The sequence below is a fragment of the Lissotriton helveticus genome, chromosome 9 (assembly GCF_964261635.1).
Source record: "Lissotriton helveticus chromosome 9, aLisHel1.1, whole genome shotgun sequence".
In the NCBI taxonomy this organism is placed as follows: Eukaryota; Metazoa; Chordata; class Amphibia; order Caudata; family Salamandridae; genus Lissotriton; species Lissotriton helveticus.
This window is the reverse complement of record NC_136070.1, coordinates 773,849,214-773,864,647: the sequence shown is the minus strand read 5'-3', so window position 1 is coordinate 773,864,647 and position 15,434 is coordinate 773,849,214. Positions and strand designations below refer to the sequence as shown.

The window sequence follows — 15,434 nt, the reverse complement described above, 5'->3', positions numbered from 1 at the left end:
CTCCTCGGGGGTCGCGATCGTGACCAGGTGTCTCCGGCTCCTCCTCGGCTCCGCTCCACTCTCTGATGCGTCTCAGCAGCTCCTTCCTTGTGGCTCTGCAAAATTCCTTCTCTAGGTCCTCGCCGGCGCCAGCTTTGTCTTCAGCTTCCTCTTCGGCCCCTGGCGTCTCATGACTCCACCTCCAAGGGGCGTGTCTGGCTTCACCTTCTTCCGGGGTCTGGAAATTAAAGGACCTGCAGCATTGCTCCGAGTCGCCCTGAATGTATCGGACTTCTGTAGGTCCTGGATGCTGAAAGGGAAAGAGAGGCATGGCCCAGTGAGGCGAAGTCTTGTCTTCCTCCATGGGATCGGGGTCAAGGGAAGCCGTACCCTGACACACTCCACCCCTAGAGTTTTCCCGATTGGGGAGGAATGGGATGCGAGAGAGAAAGTCAGCATTAGAGTTAAGGGCACCCTTCCTGTGTCTAACTTCGAAGGCATATGGCTGGAGCGACAGAAACCACAGCATCACCGTTGGGTTATTGCCCTTATTCCTACTCATCCATACTAGAGGGGCGTGGTCGGTGTAGAGGATGAATGACTTCCCCTCCAAATAATATCTGAGTTTCTCTATTGCCCATTTAACAGCCAGACACTCCTTTTCGATTACAGGGTAATGCTTTTCTCTCTCAAACAGTTTCCGGCTGATAAACAAGACGGGTCGTTCCAGTCCATCCTTCGATTCCTGGGAGAGAACGGCCCCTATGCCTATGTCAGAGGCATTGGTCTGCAGGATGAAGGGCTGATTGTAATCAGGGGTGGCTAGGACCGGACTGCTGGTTATGGTCTCCTTTAGCTGTTGAAATGCTTTGAAGACAATAGGGGAAGGGTTTAAGAGTTCTTTCTTGGTTGTGTCCTTTTTTAGCAGGTCAGAAAGGGGGAGGGTATCTCCGAATAACGAGATGTGAACCTCCTGTAGTAGCCTAGGAGGCCCAAAAAGGCTCTCTCTACCTTTTTCGTCGTGGGAAGAGGTGTCTGTATGATTGCTTTTACTTTCTCCTCCTGGGGTACTATGCACCCGTTACCTAATAGGGATCCGAGATATTGTAGTTTCTGGAACCCCACACGTGACTTCTTTACATTGACATGCAGACCTGCTGCATGTAGTTCCTGGAGTTCCTGGCGATAATGTTCCAGGTGTTTTTCCCACGTTGGGCAGAAAATGACAATGTCGTCCAGATACGCCGAAGTGTAGGCCTGATGGGACCAAAGGACTGTATTCATCAGCCTCTGAAATGTTGCGGGTGCCCCATGGAGGCCAAAGGGGAGTACGGTGAACAAAAAGAGACCATCTGGGGTAGAAACGGCGGTCCTTTCCTGATCACCTCTATGCAAGGGCACTTGCCAGTACCCTTTTGTGAAATCCAGCGTGGTGATGAACTTGGCGTCTCCTAGTCTTTCTATCAGCTCATCCACGTGAGGTAAAGGGTAAGGGCTAGTTTGGAGATAGCATTGACCTGTGTAAAGTCAATACAAAACCGGAAGGAACTATCCCGTTTTGGAACCATAACAATGAGGGAGGACAATTCGCTATGGGAAGGCCGTATCATGCCCATTTGCAGCATTTTTTCTGACCTCCTCGGAAATGGCCTCCCTACGGGCAGCAGGTACTCTATAGGGTCGTTCTTTGACTACCCTTCCTGGAACCGTCTCAATGCAATGCTCTACCAAGGAGGTCATACTGACTAGGTCGGAAAAAAGAGGAGAGAAGGGCTCCAGAAGGTCAAACAGACCAGTCTGTTGTTCGTTTGTCAGTGCCTCATTAACCACTAGGTGTTCCAACGTTCAAGGATCGACCATAGGGGCTAAGGCCAGATGATTATTCTGGGGTATGGGACCCAACCACTTCTTTAGCATATTAATATGGTAGGTCTGCTGTTTTTTAGGGGTCAGTTGTACGCAATAGGTTGACTTACCAATGAAGGAGCTACAGGAGCGCCGGAGGGACGCGACAGAGGCTTGAGATCCACCGAGCCACTGGGGGACACGTGATCAAGAGACACGGGGTCCGTTTTTAGATGGCTGCTGGTATGCACAAATGTAGCAACCATCAGGTCCTCTGAGTGTGAAGAGTGACATTAGAGAACCCCTTTATTACCCTGACGAAGTTGCTAGACCTGTTGAGCAACGAAACATGTTGGCATTGAAGTGAATGAATATGGTACAAAACTAACCATTTTTAATTGGGGAGGTTTGCAGCATCAGACTAAAGGTTGAAAGCCAGCAAACCTCACCAGTGTTTTATGTTCTTCCTTGAACGTAATATATGGGTGTTTGTTTCTTGGGGTTTTGGTGTATGTTTTCTTTGAACAGTGCACTTATTGGTTACTGTTCACCATCACTGCACTGGACATACGTCTGTATTGTCTACAAATACAAAAATTATTTGTTTGTTCTTTTTTCTTCACACACACTCTACACAGAGAGAGAGTGACCGATGATGAGAAGTGGGTAAACTGGCAATTGTTGGCCAGGAACCCCCTCGGGTGTTGCTACCGTGAGGCACTCTCTCCCGTTCTCACATTACTAATTTTCTGTTACAGTGACCTGTTGATTTGTGTTTTATAGGAAGATTCACCTTGATCTATAGGAGTAGTGTTAGGTTACACACCCTCGGGGTTCAAAAAATTGGATTTATATAAAAATCCCCTGATAGGTCGTGTCCATATAGGTGTCAGACTAGGTAAGGCTCCTTATTGTTGTTAATGCATTGAGTGGGGGGGGGGCGGCCTTTACCTTTCCCCCTTACACTCCTATTTTGATTGATGACCAGTGGTGGCCACCACTTTAAATGGGCCCCTCCATTCTGTCTTGACCTTAGCAAGGGGGAGGTGGGTTGGAGAACGAGTACCCCGTCGTTTACCCGTAGGGTCTCCATTTCTTTCCCTTGTCGTAGAAGACTTTCTGGGATTTTTGGCTTTTCTCCGGGTTTGTATGGGCTAGGCGCAACTTGCCAATCCTAGACCGAAGGTGTTGGGCATAGCCGAGAAGTTCAGTGGTGTCATCGTTCCCCTTCTCCCACACCTCCTTCGTCATCGCCAACAAGGTCCTTGGCTGTCGGCCGTGTAACAGCCCAAAGGATGAGAAACCCAGACTGCTCTGGACCTGTCCTCGTATGACGAAGAGGGCTAGGGGGAGGAGCCAATCCCAGTTCTTCCCCACAGCAGTCAACATCAACTTCAAGGTTAACTTAAAGGTCCCATTGTATCTTTTGACCAGCCCATTAGTCTGAGGATGGTAGCCGGAGGTTTTAAGGTGCTTTACGTCAAGCATCCTACACACCTGGGACATCCGTTTGGATACAAAGGGAGTACCCTGATCAGTTAGTATTTGCTGTGGGAATCCCACCCGGGAAAAGTACTCTATCAGCTGGTAAGCAATATTAGGGACTCAGAGGGGAAAGCCCTCTTAAACGGAGTGGAGTAATCTACCAACATGAGGACAAATTGAAATCTTTTGGTGGACTTTGGTAGAGGGCCTATTAAATCCATGCCTTTTCGTTCAAATGGTTTGCCTTCAATAGGCATTGCCTGCAGTGGTTCGGGAGAGGGTCTATACGGATTCTTCCTTTTTGCAGACAGGGCACTCCTCCTCTTGATGTGGGTGTAAATGCCGGGCCAGTAAAAGTGTCGTAGGAGATTTTGGGTGGTTTTCAAGGACCCGCCAACAAATGGGAGTGGGCAAAAAATAAGATTTGCTTGGGGACGTCCCTTGGTACCAACAGCTGAGGGGAGTCATCACGTCTACCTACTCGATACCGAAGCCCGTTGGTCACCTGGAACCAGGAGTAGGTCAGGCGGCTCTGGTTTGGGATAGGTGTGCTTCTTGCCAAGCATGGGACAGGGTTGCATTGTTAACTTGAGCCCACCGAAAATTCCTGTCAGGTTGCCAGTGTTCCTGTGAGAGGAGAGCCCGAGAGACCCTGGTTTTGGGATCGGACAAAGGATCTCCCTTTCCTTGTATTTTACCCAGGAATAGTGACAGAAAGCTAGGGTTGTCAGTCCTAAGAATCAGCTCTTCCGGCAATGCTGAGAGGACGCCTACCCTCACCGTAGTTTGGGGCCTACCCGGACACTGTAGGGGTATACCGGCTAAGGGATAGGACCTAATATCTCCGCAGACACATCAGATCTGTACCTGTCTGTTTGGTAATATCTGGCTTGACCTATCCAGATCCCTCTTAACAACAGATTGGCGACACCCTGAATCCAGGAGGGCTTCAGTGTGATTTGACCGATAAACTCACGTAAAAGCAGGCACCCATCTCCTCTGTATATATGAGACTCTTTGGTACGTAGCTGATGCCCATGGGTTCATCGATACTTTTCTTATGGGGACATGTCCTTGCTATATGGCCACACTCCCCACAGTCGAAGCATTGGGGCCCTCGGTGAATAGGAGTCTCTGATCTCATGGGTCTGGGTTTTGGAGGCTCTGTGATTGTCCTAACGGTCTTTTTGGGCATAAGAGTCCGACGTGAGGGTTTTTCAGTTTCCCGAGACGCTGTGCGTGGTTGTGCTCTTGAGAAGGATGTTGCCATTTCCACTGCCTACTCCACGGTGAGATGGGATTACTGTCTGAGCCCCCTTTGCTTGGAAAACGGCACGGTTTCCAGGTATTGCTCCAAGTAAATGAGGTCTATGATCTACTCCTCGGTCCTTTCTGCGGTTTTCACCATTTATCAGCCGCTTGTTTCAACTTAAAAAAAAACGTCTTTTGGGAGCGCCAGGAGATTCCTGGCGTTCCCTTTTCTTTTCTAAAGCGAACCCTATATTGACTCTGAATCCATCCCTGAATGGTCCAGGATAACGGCTTTCACTTCCTCGTATGGGTGACACCCCCTGCATTGGTGACCTGGTATGCCGCTTGGGCCTCCCCAGGTGGGAAAGGAGCGAGGAAAAACTGCCACTTTGCAACTGGCCAGCCTGAGGCTCTGGCCGCTCTCTCAATATTAAGCAGGAAAGCATCTGGGTCATCACCCGGTATATATTTCTGTAAAGAAACGTTTGGGTGAGTGGGGGTGCTCACACAAGGACCTTTCTGTCTCTCTGCCGTCTGCGTCTGGTCTTCTGCCACTCTCTGTAGGGCATCTATTTGGGATTTTACGATGTCTTTAAATGTATCCCGGTCCGCCTGGGCAGCTGTCATCTGGCGTTTGATCGCCCACTCCAACTTTTTTGGTCCATCCACAAGGTGGTGGATTAATGCTTCCATTTCGGGTTACCAATGGAAATCAGTCTGCTCGCACTCTCCAACATATGTGAGCGGGTATAGTAATCACGCAACACGAGTCCTTATTTTATAAATAAATGACAGTCTGTGCGTCTCTTCAGGGAAATTAGCTTCTTCTCCTTCACGTCTTCTTTTCTCTTCCAGAGGCTTTAATCCAAGGGGCTCGGCAATACGGGAGGGCACCAAAAGAAACGAGGAAAGGAAAACAATGTCAGGGCTTTGCACCGGTACCAATCAAGGGGAGAGGGAGTGAGGAATACAACACCCATTAAAAAGAAGATTTGCAGGATGTATTAGGAGACCGCCACCGTGAAGAAAGAAACAGAAAAGAGAAATACGTTCTTGGCTTTCCCAAGGGGATTCTATGTATTTCCTGTCACCCAACCCAGGGACGTTACTCCCACTACTCCCGGCTCCCAGGAGTCATGCACGCACCTGTGCAAGCCACATTCCTCCAGGAGCGTGGCTGGGTGCTTCATGATGTCGTTGGCCTCCTGGCTCTCCTCGGGGGTCCCGACCATGACCAGGTGTCTCTGGCTCCTCCTCGGCTCTGCGCCGCTCTCTGGTGCGTCTTGGCAGCTCCTTCCTTGTGGCTCTGCAATATTCCTTCTCCAGGTCCTCTCCGGCGCAGCTTCGTCTTCCGCTTCCTCTTCGTCCCTTGGTGTCTCGTGACTCCACCTCCAAGGGGCGTGGCTGGCTTCACCTTCTTCTGGGGTTTGGAAATTAAAGGGCCCGCAGCATTGCTCAGAGTCACCCTGAAGGTATCGGACTTCTGCGTTCCTTGAGGCTGAAAGGGAAAGAGAGGCGTGGCCCAGTGAGGCGAAGTCTTGTCTACCTCCATGGGATTGGGGTCTAGGGAAGCCGGACCCTGACACACTACTAGCACAAGCCATTTGGAGGTGGACCATACACCACAGAAATGATCTCATAGCAGGACACCTTCCAGGAGTAAACAATCAAATTGCCGACCTCCGCAGACAGAAGCAACAAATCCAAGAGTGGGAACTTCACCCTCAAGTTCTCCTCCCATACTTTCAATGTTGGGGTTTTTCCCAAATAGATCTATTCGCCACATACGAAATCGCAAAATGCCCTAACTTCGCCTCGAGGTATCCACACCCATTCTCCAAAGGCAAGGCACTATGGATGAACTGGTCAGGGATATTTGCCTACGCTTTTCCTCCTCTCCCACCCATTCCACTAGTGGTTCGGAAGTTCAGGCAAACATCCCTCACACTAACCTTTGTAGCTCCCACATGGGCCCGTCAACCTTGGTTCACAACCCTGTTGGAGCTATCAGTAGTTCCATATCAAAAGCTGCATCTCACATCCATTCTCCTCACTCAGAGTCATGGAGAAATAAGACATCCAGACCCCAAAGAACTCAACTTAGCGATCTTGTGCCTGAAGTCGTAGAGTTTGGTTATCTGAATCTTCCACCAGACTGTGTGAACATCATAAAAGAGGCCAGAAGCCTACTACAAGAGCTTGTTATACAACTAAATGGAAACGATTTGTTATATATATTCTAATAATACCAATATCAATCCTTTGGATGCTTCCATGCAAAATATAATCTCTTATTTACTACACTTGCAGCAATTATTAATAGCGTACACATCCATCTGCATACATCTCGCTTCAATAGCTGCATACCTACAAAATAGACAGCATTTGTCTCTGTTTAGAGTACCAGTTATCAAAGCATTTATGGAAGGATTAATAAGGGTTGTACCACCAAGACTTCCACCTGCCCCAGTGTGGAATTCTAACATAGTCCTTACACGATTAATGGAACCAATGCATAAATGTGAACTGCAATTTCTTTCATTGAAAGTCGCTTTCCTCATTGCAATTATCTCACTGAGGAGAGTGGATGTGCTACAGGCACTAACCATAGAAGAACCTTTTTTTCCTGCTCCACGAAGACAAAGTGGTTCTTCGTACTAACCGTAAATTTCGACCTAAAGTATTATCTACCTTTCACATCAATCAATCGGTTGAGTTACCTGTGTTTTTTCCTCACCCAGACTCAGTGGCAGAACGAGCTCTACACACCGTAGATGTTAGAAGAGCTTTACTACATTACATAGAAAGAACTAAACCATTTCGCAAAACAAAACAACTTTGTTGCTTTTTCTCCACCATACAAAGGCAGTCCTATATCTAAATCAGGTATTGCTAGATGGATTGTCAAATGTATTCAGACATCTTATGCGAAAGCAAAAATAACTTTACCAATACCCCCTAGAGCGCATTCAACTTGCAAAATAGGAGCTACTATGGCTTCCTTAGGAAACATTCCCATATCTGACATCTGTAAGGCCGTAACATGGTCTACACCGCACACATTCACCAAGCACTATTGTGTCGCTGTGTTAGCAAGCCAACAAGCTAATGTAGGCCAGGCAGTACTTAGAACACTCTTTCAGGCAACTGCAACAGCTACAGGTTAGCCACCACTTTGGGAGAATACTGCTGTATAGTCTGTGCAAAGCATGTGATCTACAGCTTGCATGCCTTAAACGGAAAATGTTACTTACCCAGTAAGCATCTGTTCTTGGCTTGTAGAGCTGTAGATTCACATGCACCCACCCGCCTCCCCGGGTACCTATACCTGTTGCAGTTTCTTACTCATATACATATGCATGGACATCTTTATTCTACACTTACTAACTCCATTCTCACCCTCTGCGGGAAAACAATCTAACAATGAAGTCGATGCCCATGCGCACTATCACCGAAAGGAGGAGTCACCTCGTGACTGGAAAGACTTCTTGGAAGAAAAACAACTTGCAAACATCCGGACCCAACACTAGATTGCAGGAGTATGCAAAGCATGTGAAACTGCAGCTCTACATGCCAAGAACAGATGCTTACTGGGTAAGTAACATTTTCATTTGAGCAGTAACTGTGGTTCTGAGAGTTGATTACCACCATCTCATCCATGACCAAATTACTAAAAGAGGACTACAATTGTTTTTCAAATTCGCTGAAGTATCTGAGTCTGAGAATCAGCAGTTGCCTGCGATGTGGGTCCAGAATCTGGAAAACATGAGTCCAATCCCAATGCTTTAGTTATTACATAGGAACCTTTTCCATATATTATACTTAAAAAAATAAAGTCTGATTAGGTTCACACCCAGGAAATGTTTTTTTTTCACCATTACCCTGAATCGCTATTTTTAATCAAAACTATTTTTGTTTTTTTCTCCCATTACAAGTTCTCTAACACCTCTGCACCACTTGTTACTTAAAGGTACACTTTACCAGCTCCCCTTCCTCTTTAAAGTTTGCATATGTTTCTGCTAATCTCTCCTGTTTTCTTCCTCCCCCTTTTCTTTTTTTCTGCCCTGTCTCACTCTTGCTTTTCTCTATTTTCAGGGTCACTCTTGACCCCTCTAAGAGGCAGAGCTCTAACAGGTGTGTCTCAGGCGCTACTTTACCACAAGGATCTAAGATCAGTAAGTCTTGGTTGCTTTTCTGGAGTGCTGCTTCTCACTCTTGTCCTCGCTCTGTTTTTCTGTCAGTCTCCCTTGGGTACCACTCGCAGCCCTTTTTTTATCCTTCATCACGTTCGCCACCTACATCTAAACACCCCTCTCATTTACATCATCGCATTGATTTCTTCCTTTTCTCTCTTACTCTTATGTACTTTATCCTGCTCTCTCACCTTGACAGCTTTCCAGTGTGTTAATCACTCTCTAACTCACTTCCTTCCGAACTGTCCTGCCTCATATATCTCTCTCTCTCTCAATATTTACTTTCCTAATCTAGTTTCTACTTTTCATATTTTCACTTAGCTTCTTAATTACTTTTTTATTTGGTTTCTATTTCCATTATCGTGTTTTGCATGCTTAACTGTTTTTCCCTCACTGATTTTTTTTTTAATGTCCATCCTATTCCTTTTCCCTTCTTTTTCTTTTTAGTTACACTTCATCTGTTTTTATGACTTTCTTTAGTTCGTTCTTTCTTCTGTGTTTGTCTTTTATGTTCTGTCTTTTTTCTTCTTTTTAGATCTCACGTGACATTACAGCTGTCTGCATGGCATATTGTTACCAGTTCATTAAATATACGTTTATTGGGCTTTGGCTCCATCCATTGGATTATTACTGTTTTACTTTATGCTGTTGCTAATTTGGTCTCTCATTTCATTAGAGGGCATGAGAGACTATTTTGCATCTGAAACTAGACTCGATTAGTCATACTGTTTGCCAATTCAATTCTTTATCTCCTGTATACATTCTACACAGAGTCCAATTCAGTTATTTATCTCCTATATACATTCTACCCAGAGTCCATTCCTTTCTTATTACTTTTTTCTCATCATTGGCAAAAATAATAAAGCGGGATATAATATGATAAACAACATTTGTGATTGCAAGTGTTTGTGAATGGCTGGATTTAACTGCACTGGCACATTTATTGGCTGTGCAATGATTGCTATCTGTATATTTTGTTTATCTTTTTTTCTGTTTTAACTTATTCATATAGTGCTTTTCTTTTGCTCGTTATTTTCATTTCTTGCTGTTTTTCTTACTCTTTATTTCACTTTTTGTTTTGCTCCGACTTTCTTTAAAGAATTGGGGAGGTGACTTGCAAAGTCTTTTGGCAAATAGGAGGAAATGAAAGTGCTTACCAGAAAGTGAGACGAATCTGGTATATTTATAGACCTGGGGATAGTTCTTAACGTAAAATACCATTACAAATGGCTTTACATATTAATATGATACGGAATAATGTCATAATGCTTCACACCAAGAAGTTTGTACCGCACTAGGGATTGACAATTAATGCAGGTTAACAATACAATTCGGTGATTGCTGCACAAAAGTATTATATTGACTACTGCTTCGATACTTTGACATTTCAACTCGTGCCACAAATGACCCTAACCTAACAGCAATCTTTACCCGGGCTAAAAAGAAATTGAAAGATAAAATGTAAGTGTGCGACTTGGGTAGCGGTTTGGACCCTGTTGTAGTTTGGATCCTGTTGTAGTTTGTTAATTACACTAAAGTTGGTGCTTGCATTGAAAGGTTCTAACTTCGGCTTGCACCACAGGGTCCAAATAACACGGGAAAAGGAATACTAACAAAGTGGAAGGTTTTGTCTGAAGACTTGGTCTTCATTTAATCATTGTGGATTTTATCATTCAAATCTTAATAATTATGGAAAGAAGAAAGTCGGCTTAACCACATGAATGCTTGTGGTATTCCCCTCCTGTGCTGAGAATTGTATATTCCCTTTATTCATGACGAGCTGGGCTCGTCATGAGCGTGCGAGGAGGCTACCTCATGACGAGCCCAGCTCGTCATGAGCGTCGAAGGGGTTAATACAGAGATTTCACTTGTAGGGATGATTCTGAGTATTAGCACAGAGGTAGAAAGTTTTCTGGTGCTAAACCAGGAAGGCTTGTGGGACTGGACCTGGAATAAAAAGCTTGGTCCTTCTAGAAGGGGCTGCTTTAAGAAACTGCCATGCGAAAACTGATTTGGTCAGTACAGTAGCAAATACACAATGCACCCTAATGCAAGTAAGGTAAATGCCCTTCATTGCTACTAGATGTGTATCCAAAAAAGGCAATTTAGGTTTCACTGTGTCCCCCACTCCTGTGGGCGCCAGTGCAACTGCATGCACGTGTCAATTCTTAGTTGTGCCTCTGAAACCTTTCCCAGCTAAGATTTGATGCACTATTTTAATTGGCACTGTGTGTCAAAGCAATCAGCGTCTAGTGCTGGCTGCTTTTCTACGTGATAAAGAGCATCCCACTTACAGGATTTGCAAGCTCTGTAATTTAACTAGTGTCACAGACTTTGATACACAGTAGTGGATTAGATCAGTGTAGCAATTCATAAAGGGATACAACGCCTATATCAGCTAGGATAAGATTAATGTTTGGTTGAGACTAGGCATGCGGAGGGCATCACATTTAGATCTAAATACAGGGCTGGACTGGCATATACATTGAAATGTGTCATTTTCTTAGTGTAGCTGGCTTGAAAGTGTGATAGGTCTGTGGAACCTAATGCCAATAGGAAAAAATGCCACATCGTTTTCAAATAGTCTTCATTATTCATGTAAATAAGCATGATGCACGTAACATGGTTGTATTAGTGCAACCTAGTAAATAAGTCCCAGTTTCTCCAATGTCCCGTAGCATTGATTTTGACCTTGGTGCCGCTTGGGCCTCAGATTTAACACAATAGCAGCCTCCTATACTTCTCTCTCTAGAAAGAGGTTGTCACTTACAACCGGGATAGGTGTTGGAGAGGGTTGTGCCCCACCACCCTCAAACCCCAGTTTTCATTTTTTTTATTTTTCCATATCTGACCATTGAATCAGTGGGGTGCCTGTCAGTATGTGGCTTGGTTGTATGTTACCAACTTCTCCCATCCTCTTAACACCACATCACTGTCAAAATTATGCAAACTGCGTTGATCTGTTGAAATCCCAGCAAATGCTCCTGTGCCTCCCTGTGATATGTCAGACTTGGGATAAATCATTTCAAGTGTGCCAGGGATATACAGGCTCCTCACTCAGGATTCAACAGTATGCATTGTTCCTACCTTTCCACACTATGGCTTCTACAAATAGACATTACATTTGGAGGAGAAAGCACATCTTAGGCTGTATCAACAATTCATTCCAATTTTCATTATCCACCCTGTGCTTTGCTTTATCATTTCTCTAAAGTTTACAATTTAATTTCTTTAGAGACACACCGTATTCCCTTATGAGATAAAACACTCATAGAGAGGTGTGTGTGTGTACAGAGGTTTTGCAGGATTTATAATCTTTTCCATCCTTTCTTTTCAAGGGTCACAGACCAACCTGAGAGAATCGGGGGACCTCCGATCACAAGGTAAGTCATGTTGAGAGACTGCTGTAATTTTTAAGACGTCAATGAACTATAATTTCATTTTTTTATTGATGATTTGATAATGTTAAGTGAATGCACAGCCCTAATCTGTGAGACTGGTGAAGAAAAGTATCAACTTTTGATGTCTAATCAAAGCAGGACTGTTCTTACTTCAGCATATCATAGAAGGTCTTACGAGTCCAGCCATACTGTAGCCAACTCTGATGAAGTGGTAGACTCTAGAGCGACACCATCCTCAACCATCGTCAGTCATTGAAGGAGCCTCCCCATTCCATGAGAATACTCCTAAAGCAAAACCATTCTTTGTCCCACTCACAACAAGACAGTTCATCTCTCATTACGGTACTGTGTTGGACAGGTGCTAAATACCGGTACTCTGAGGTTAAAAAAACTGTTCAGATTTTTGGGATAGCCAACAAAATAAGAAATAGCCATATTTGCATAGTTTTATATAAGTTTTATATATGGTCTTTATAATCTTTTTTGGATCTCTGCACAACTGAGTTGGACCCCCTGTAATTCGCATGAGCTGCTTCCTAAAGAGCAGGAGGAATTATTACTGTGGCAAAATGAAAATTTCACCACAGCAGTCTCTAAGTGCAGATGGGTGAGTAGTATTTTTGGAACATGTTTACTCAGACCTCTCTATTCAACTCTTTTTTTGGTATGTTTTTTCAGCAATTTTAAGCTGAGATTAGTGGTGTGTATTCTCAGTGATGGGAAAGCTGAGGAATTTAATAAATAGGTGGTTGTGAAATGTGCCATTCCTCCCCAAATTTTCTTGTCACTGCGAACATAGAGTTTGAAAAATAATATCCTTACTTTGGGGAACACTGGTCCCGTACCATGTGCAATTCAGGAATTTGGGGCCAGTGTTCCTGCAAATATCTCCCATTATCGTGCAGTTCACTGGGGATTTAAAGAATTTCTTGACAATAAAACTTTGTAATTTTCTTCATGTCAAAGTTTTTTACTTTTTGCAATACCTTCATTGCGCTTAAAAAAAATTGCTAACTTTCTACATCTTCTTTCTTATATTCAAACCTATATTTTACTGTCTGGATATTTGTGCAAGTGATGTTCTAAAAAGTAATGATTTTTTTGTTGCTTTTTTGTTGAAGTACTGTTTGTTTTTTCCGTGATGGGATGGTCATCTATCCCTTAGGAAATTCCTGGTGAGTAATGTGGGAAGTGAAGGGGCTCTAGCTGGGTCTCGGATGTGGCATTTATTATAGGATCTTGTCTAGGATCTATCCTGGCTCCAGTGAGATGCGCTGACTGTGTCCCGGTGTAAATTGCAGACATCAGGGCACATTCAGCAGTGCCCACAATTTGCGAGCTTTTCTTTTAAAGCAGCAACCTTCAAGAGTTAGGAAGATGGCTCTCATTTCCACAAGCCAAATGCCTCACTGAGAGGCCATTGCACTCCACTGAGTTTCATCCTGGCTGGGAGTTGACTGCAGCCTAACACCTTGATACCAGTTGCATCGAAGAAACAAAGACAGCTTGTCACTATCACTTTACAAGTGCTTAAGGGATAAACTATGGTTCGGGAAAGACCTTTGACTTTCCCAAGCTCTGTATGAGATGTACATTCACATTTTGTATTTACTGGCACTAATGGTACTGGCACTAATGGTAATGGTGTCAATTTAAACACTGATCTGCTTGCTTCACTTATGAAAAATCTAGAAGCTTCTTTAACAGCAAAGATAGAGGAGCTTATTAAACCTTTATCCAATAAGATTGATAACTTGGCAAAGGAAGTCACGAGGCTGGGTGGTTTGTTATCGACACAGCGGATTGCAATATCTACTGGAAATGTACACTCTGGGGGAAAAGGGAGAGAAGCTACGGAAGTTAATGATCTGCGGAACAAGGGGAGGGGGAATAGTGTTGCTGCAGTTGCCACGGGATCTGTAACACCAAACCGATTGGACACCCCTGTGGTAACTGCTTCGCAGCCACAACCATCTATAGCCCCCCCAAAGTAGTAGATACCCTAGACCTCCGAGGTATAATCGTTATCTAAACTTACCACCAGACTACGCACCGTTTGTGGCAGTACTGACTAATGTTCCCCCTTGTAGTACCCATCCTGCATCTCTTATGATGAATCCCACACCTCTTTGAAAAATAAGGCAGTGGCGTGGCTCAACAAAAATTGTGGTTTTCCCATTTCATATTCTGACCAGATAATGGCTGTAAGGCGTGTAAACTGGGTGGGACCTTCCAAAAAGATAGGTTCGGGGGATTGTATAGTTATAAATTGTAAACATCCCCAGCACGTGGCAACTGTCCTTCTGAGAGCCTCCTCACGGGTATATAATGAAAATAGTATCTGTGTGCGTCCCCTGGGATACTTTTATGCACATTTGTGCAAATCTACACCCCAACAGGGTTTAACCAGGCGGGTGTTTGAACCTTATACTCCAGTTCAAGACACTCAATTTTTCTATAACATCACTAATCCTTGTGGGTCAGGTGGACCAAACAAAATCTTTAACAGGAATACTAGTGCTGGGCGCCATCAATATGGGTTGAATCTTAATACACAGAACAGGTACGAAGTGTTATCCGGTCTTGAGCTGTGTGATTGACGGGTGGCACCTGCGGCTCAGGATACTGTGGCTACAGGTGAATCTACAAACTCAGAAAACCAGGTGGGCATAACGCCAGAGTGTCATGTTGCCTCATGGAATATCGCTGGCCTTGCGGCTAAAATGTCTGATGAAAACTGGGTGACCTACATTAAGCGATTTTCGATCATTTGCTTACAAGAAACATGGGAGGTGGGATGTAACCTCTTTTTGGAGGGGTATAAGGCTTTTTATGTGCTAGCTTTGCCATCAATAAGGGGTAGGCCTAAGGGGGGTCTTGTAATTTTTGTTTCCATATTAATACCCTGCAAAGTACGAAGAATTGAATCACAGCATACAGGTGTAATGGGTTTAGTTTTATCTGGAGGTAATGTCCATGTTGGCATGGTGAATTTTTATAATGCTAATCTAGATAGTGTAGGCAGGAATCACATTTTTTTACTAAATTCTTTTGTGTCTAGTTTTATGAAAGATTTGGGCCATAACCTCATGATTATGGGGGATTTTAATCTGCATCTCTGTATAGACCCATTGTATAAGTGTTTACCAGAAATGTTTTGTGAACGTGTGGGTTCTCTCCATATGGAGCACACAATTGAGGGGGAATTGTGTAATGACTTGTTGTACGACTTTGACCTTTCACTGGCTATGACACTAAGGGACCCGCTATATCGCTTTGA

General features: G+C 44.3%; 1 protein-coding gene across 2 annotated transcripts in view; it reads left to right on the top strand.

Annotated features, from left to right (window-relative positions):
* The window catches only part of MARK4 (microtubule affinity regulating kinase 4), an 811,738-nt gene that overhangs the window by 697,493 nt on the left and 98,811 nt on the right, over positions 1 to 15,434 (top strand). Inside the window, exons 16-17 of one of the 2 annotated variants that reach the window (XM_078660899.1) lie at positions 8,656 to 8,735; positions 12,092 to 12,136. In XM_078660899.1, the coding sequence (XP_078517025.1) occupies positions 8,656 to 8,735; positions 12,092 to 12,136 (125 nt within the window). The remainder of the gene's footprint in view (positions 1 to 8,655; positions 8,736 to 12,091; positions 12,137 to 15,434) is intronic. The other variant, XM_078660898.1, reaches the window with a different exon arrangement.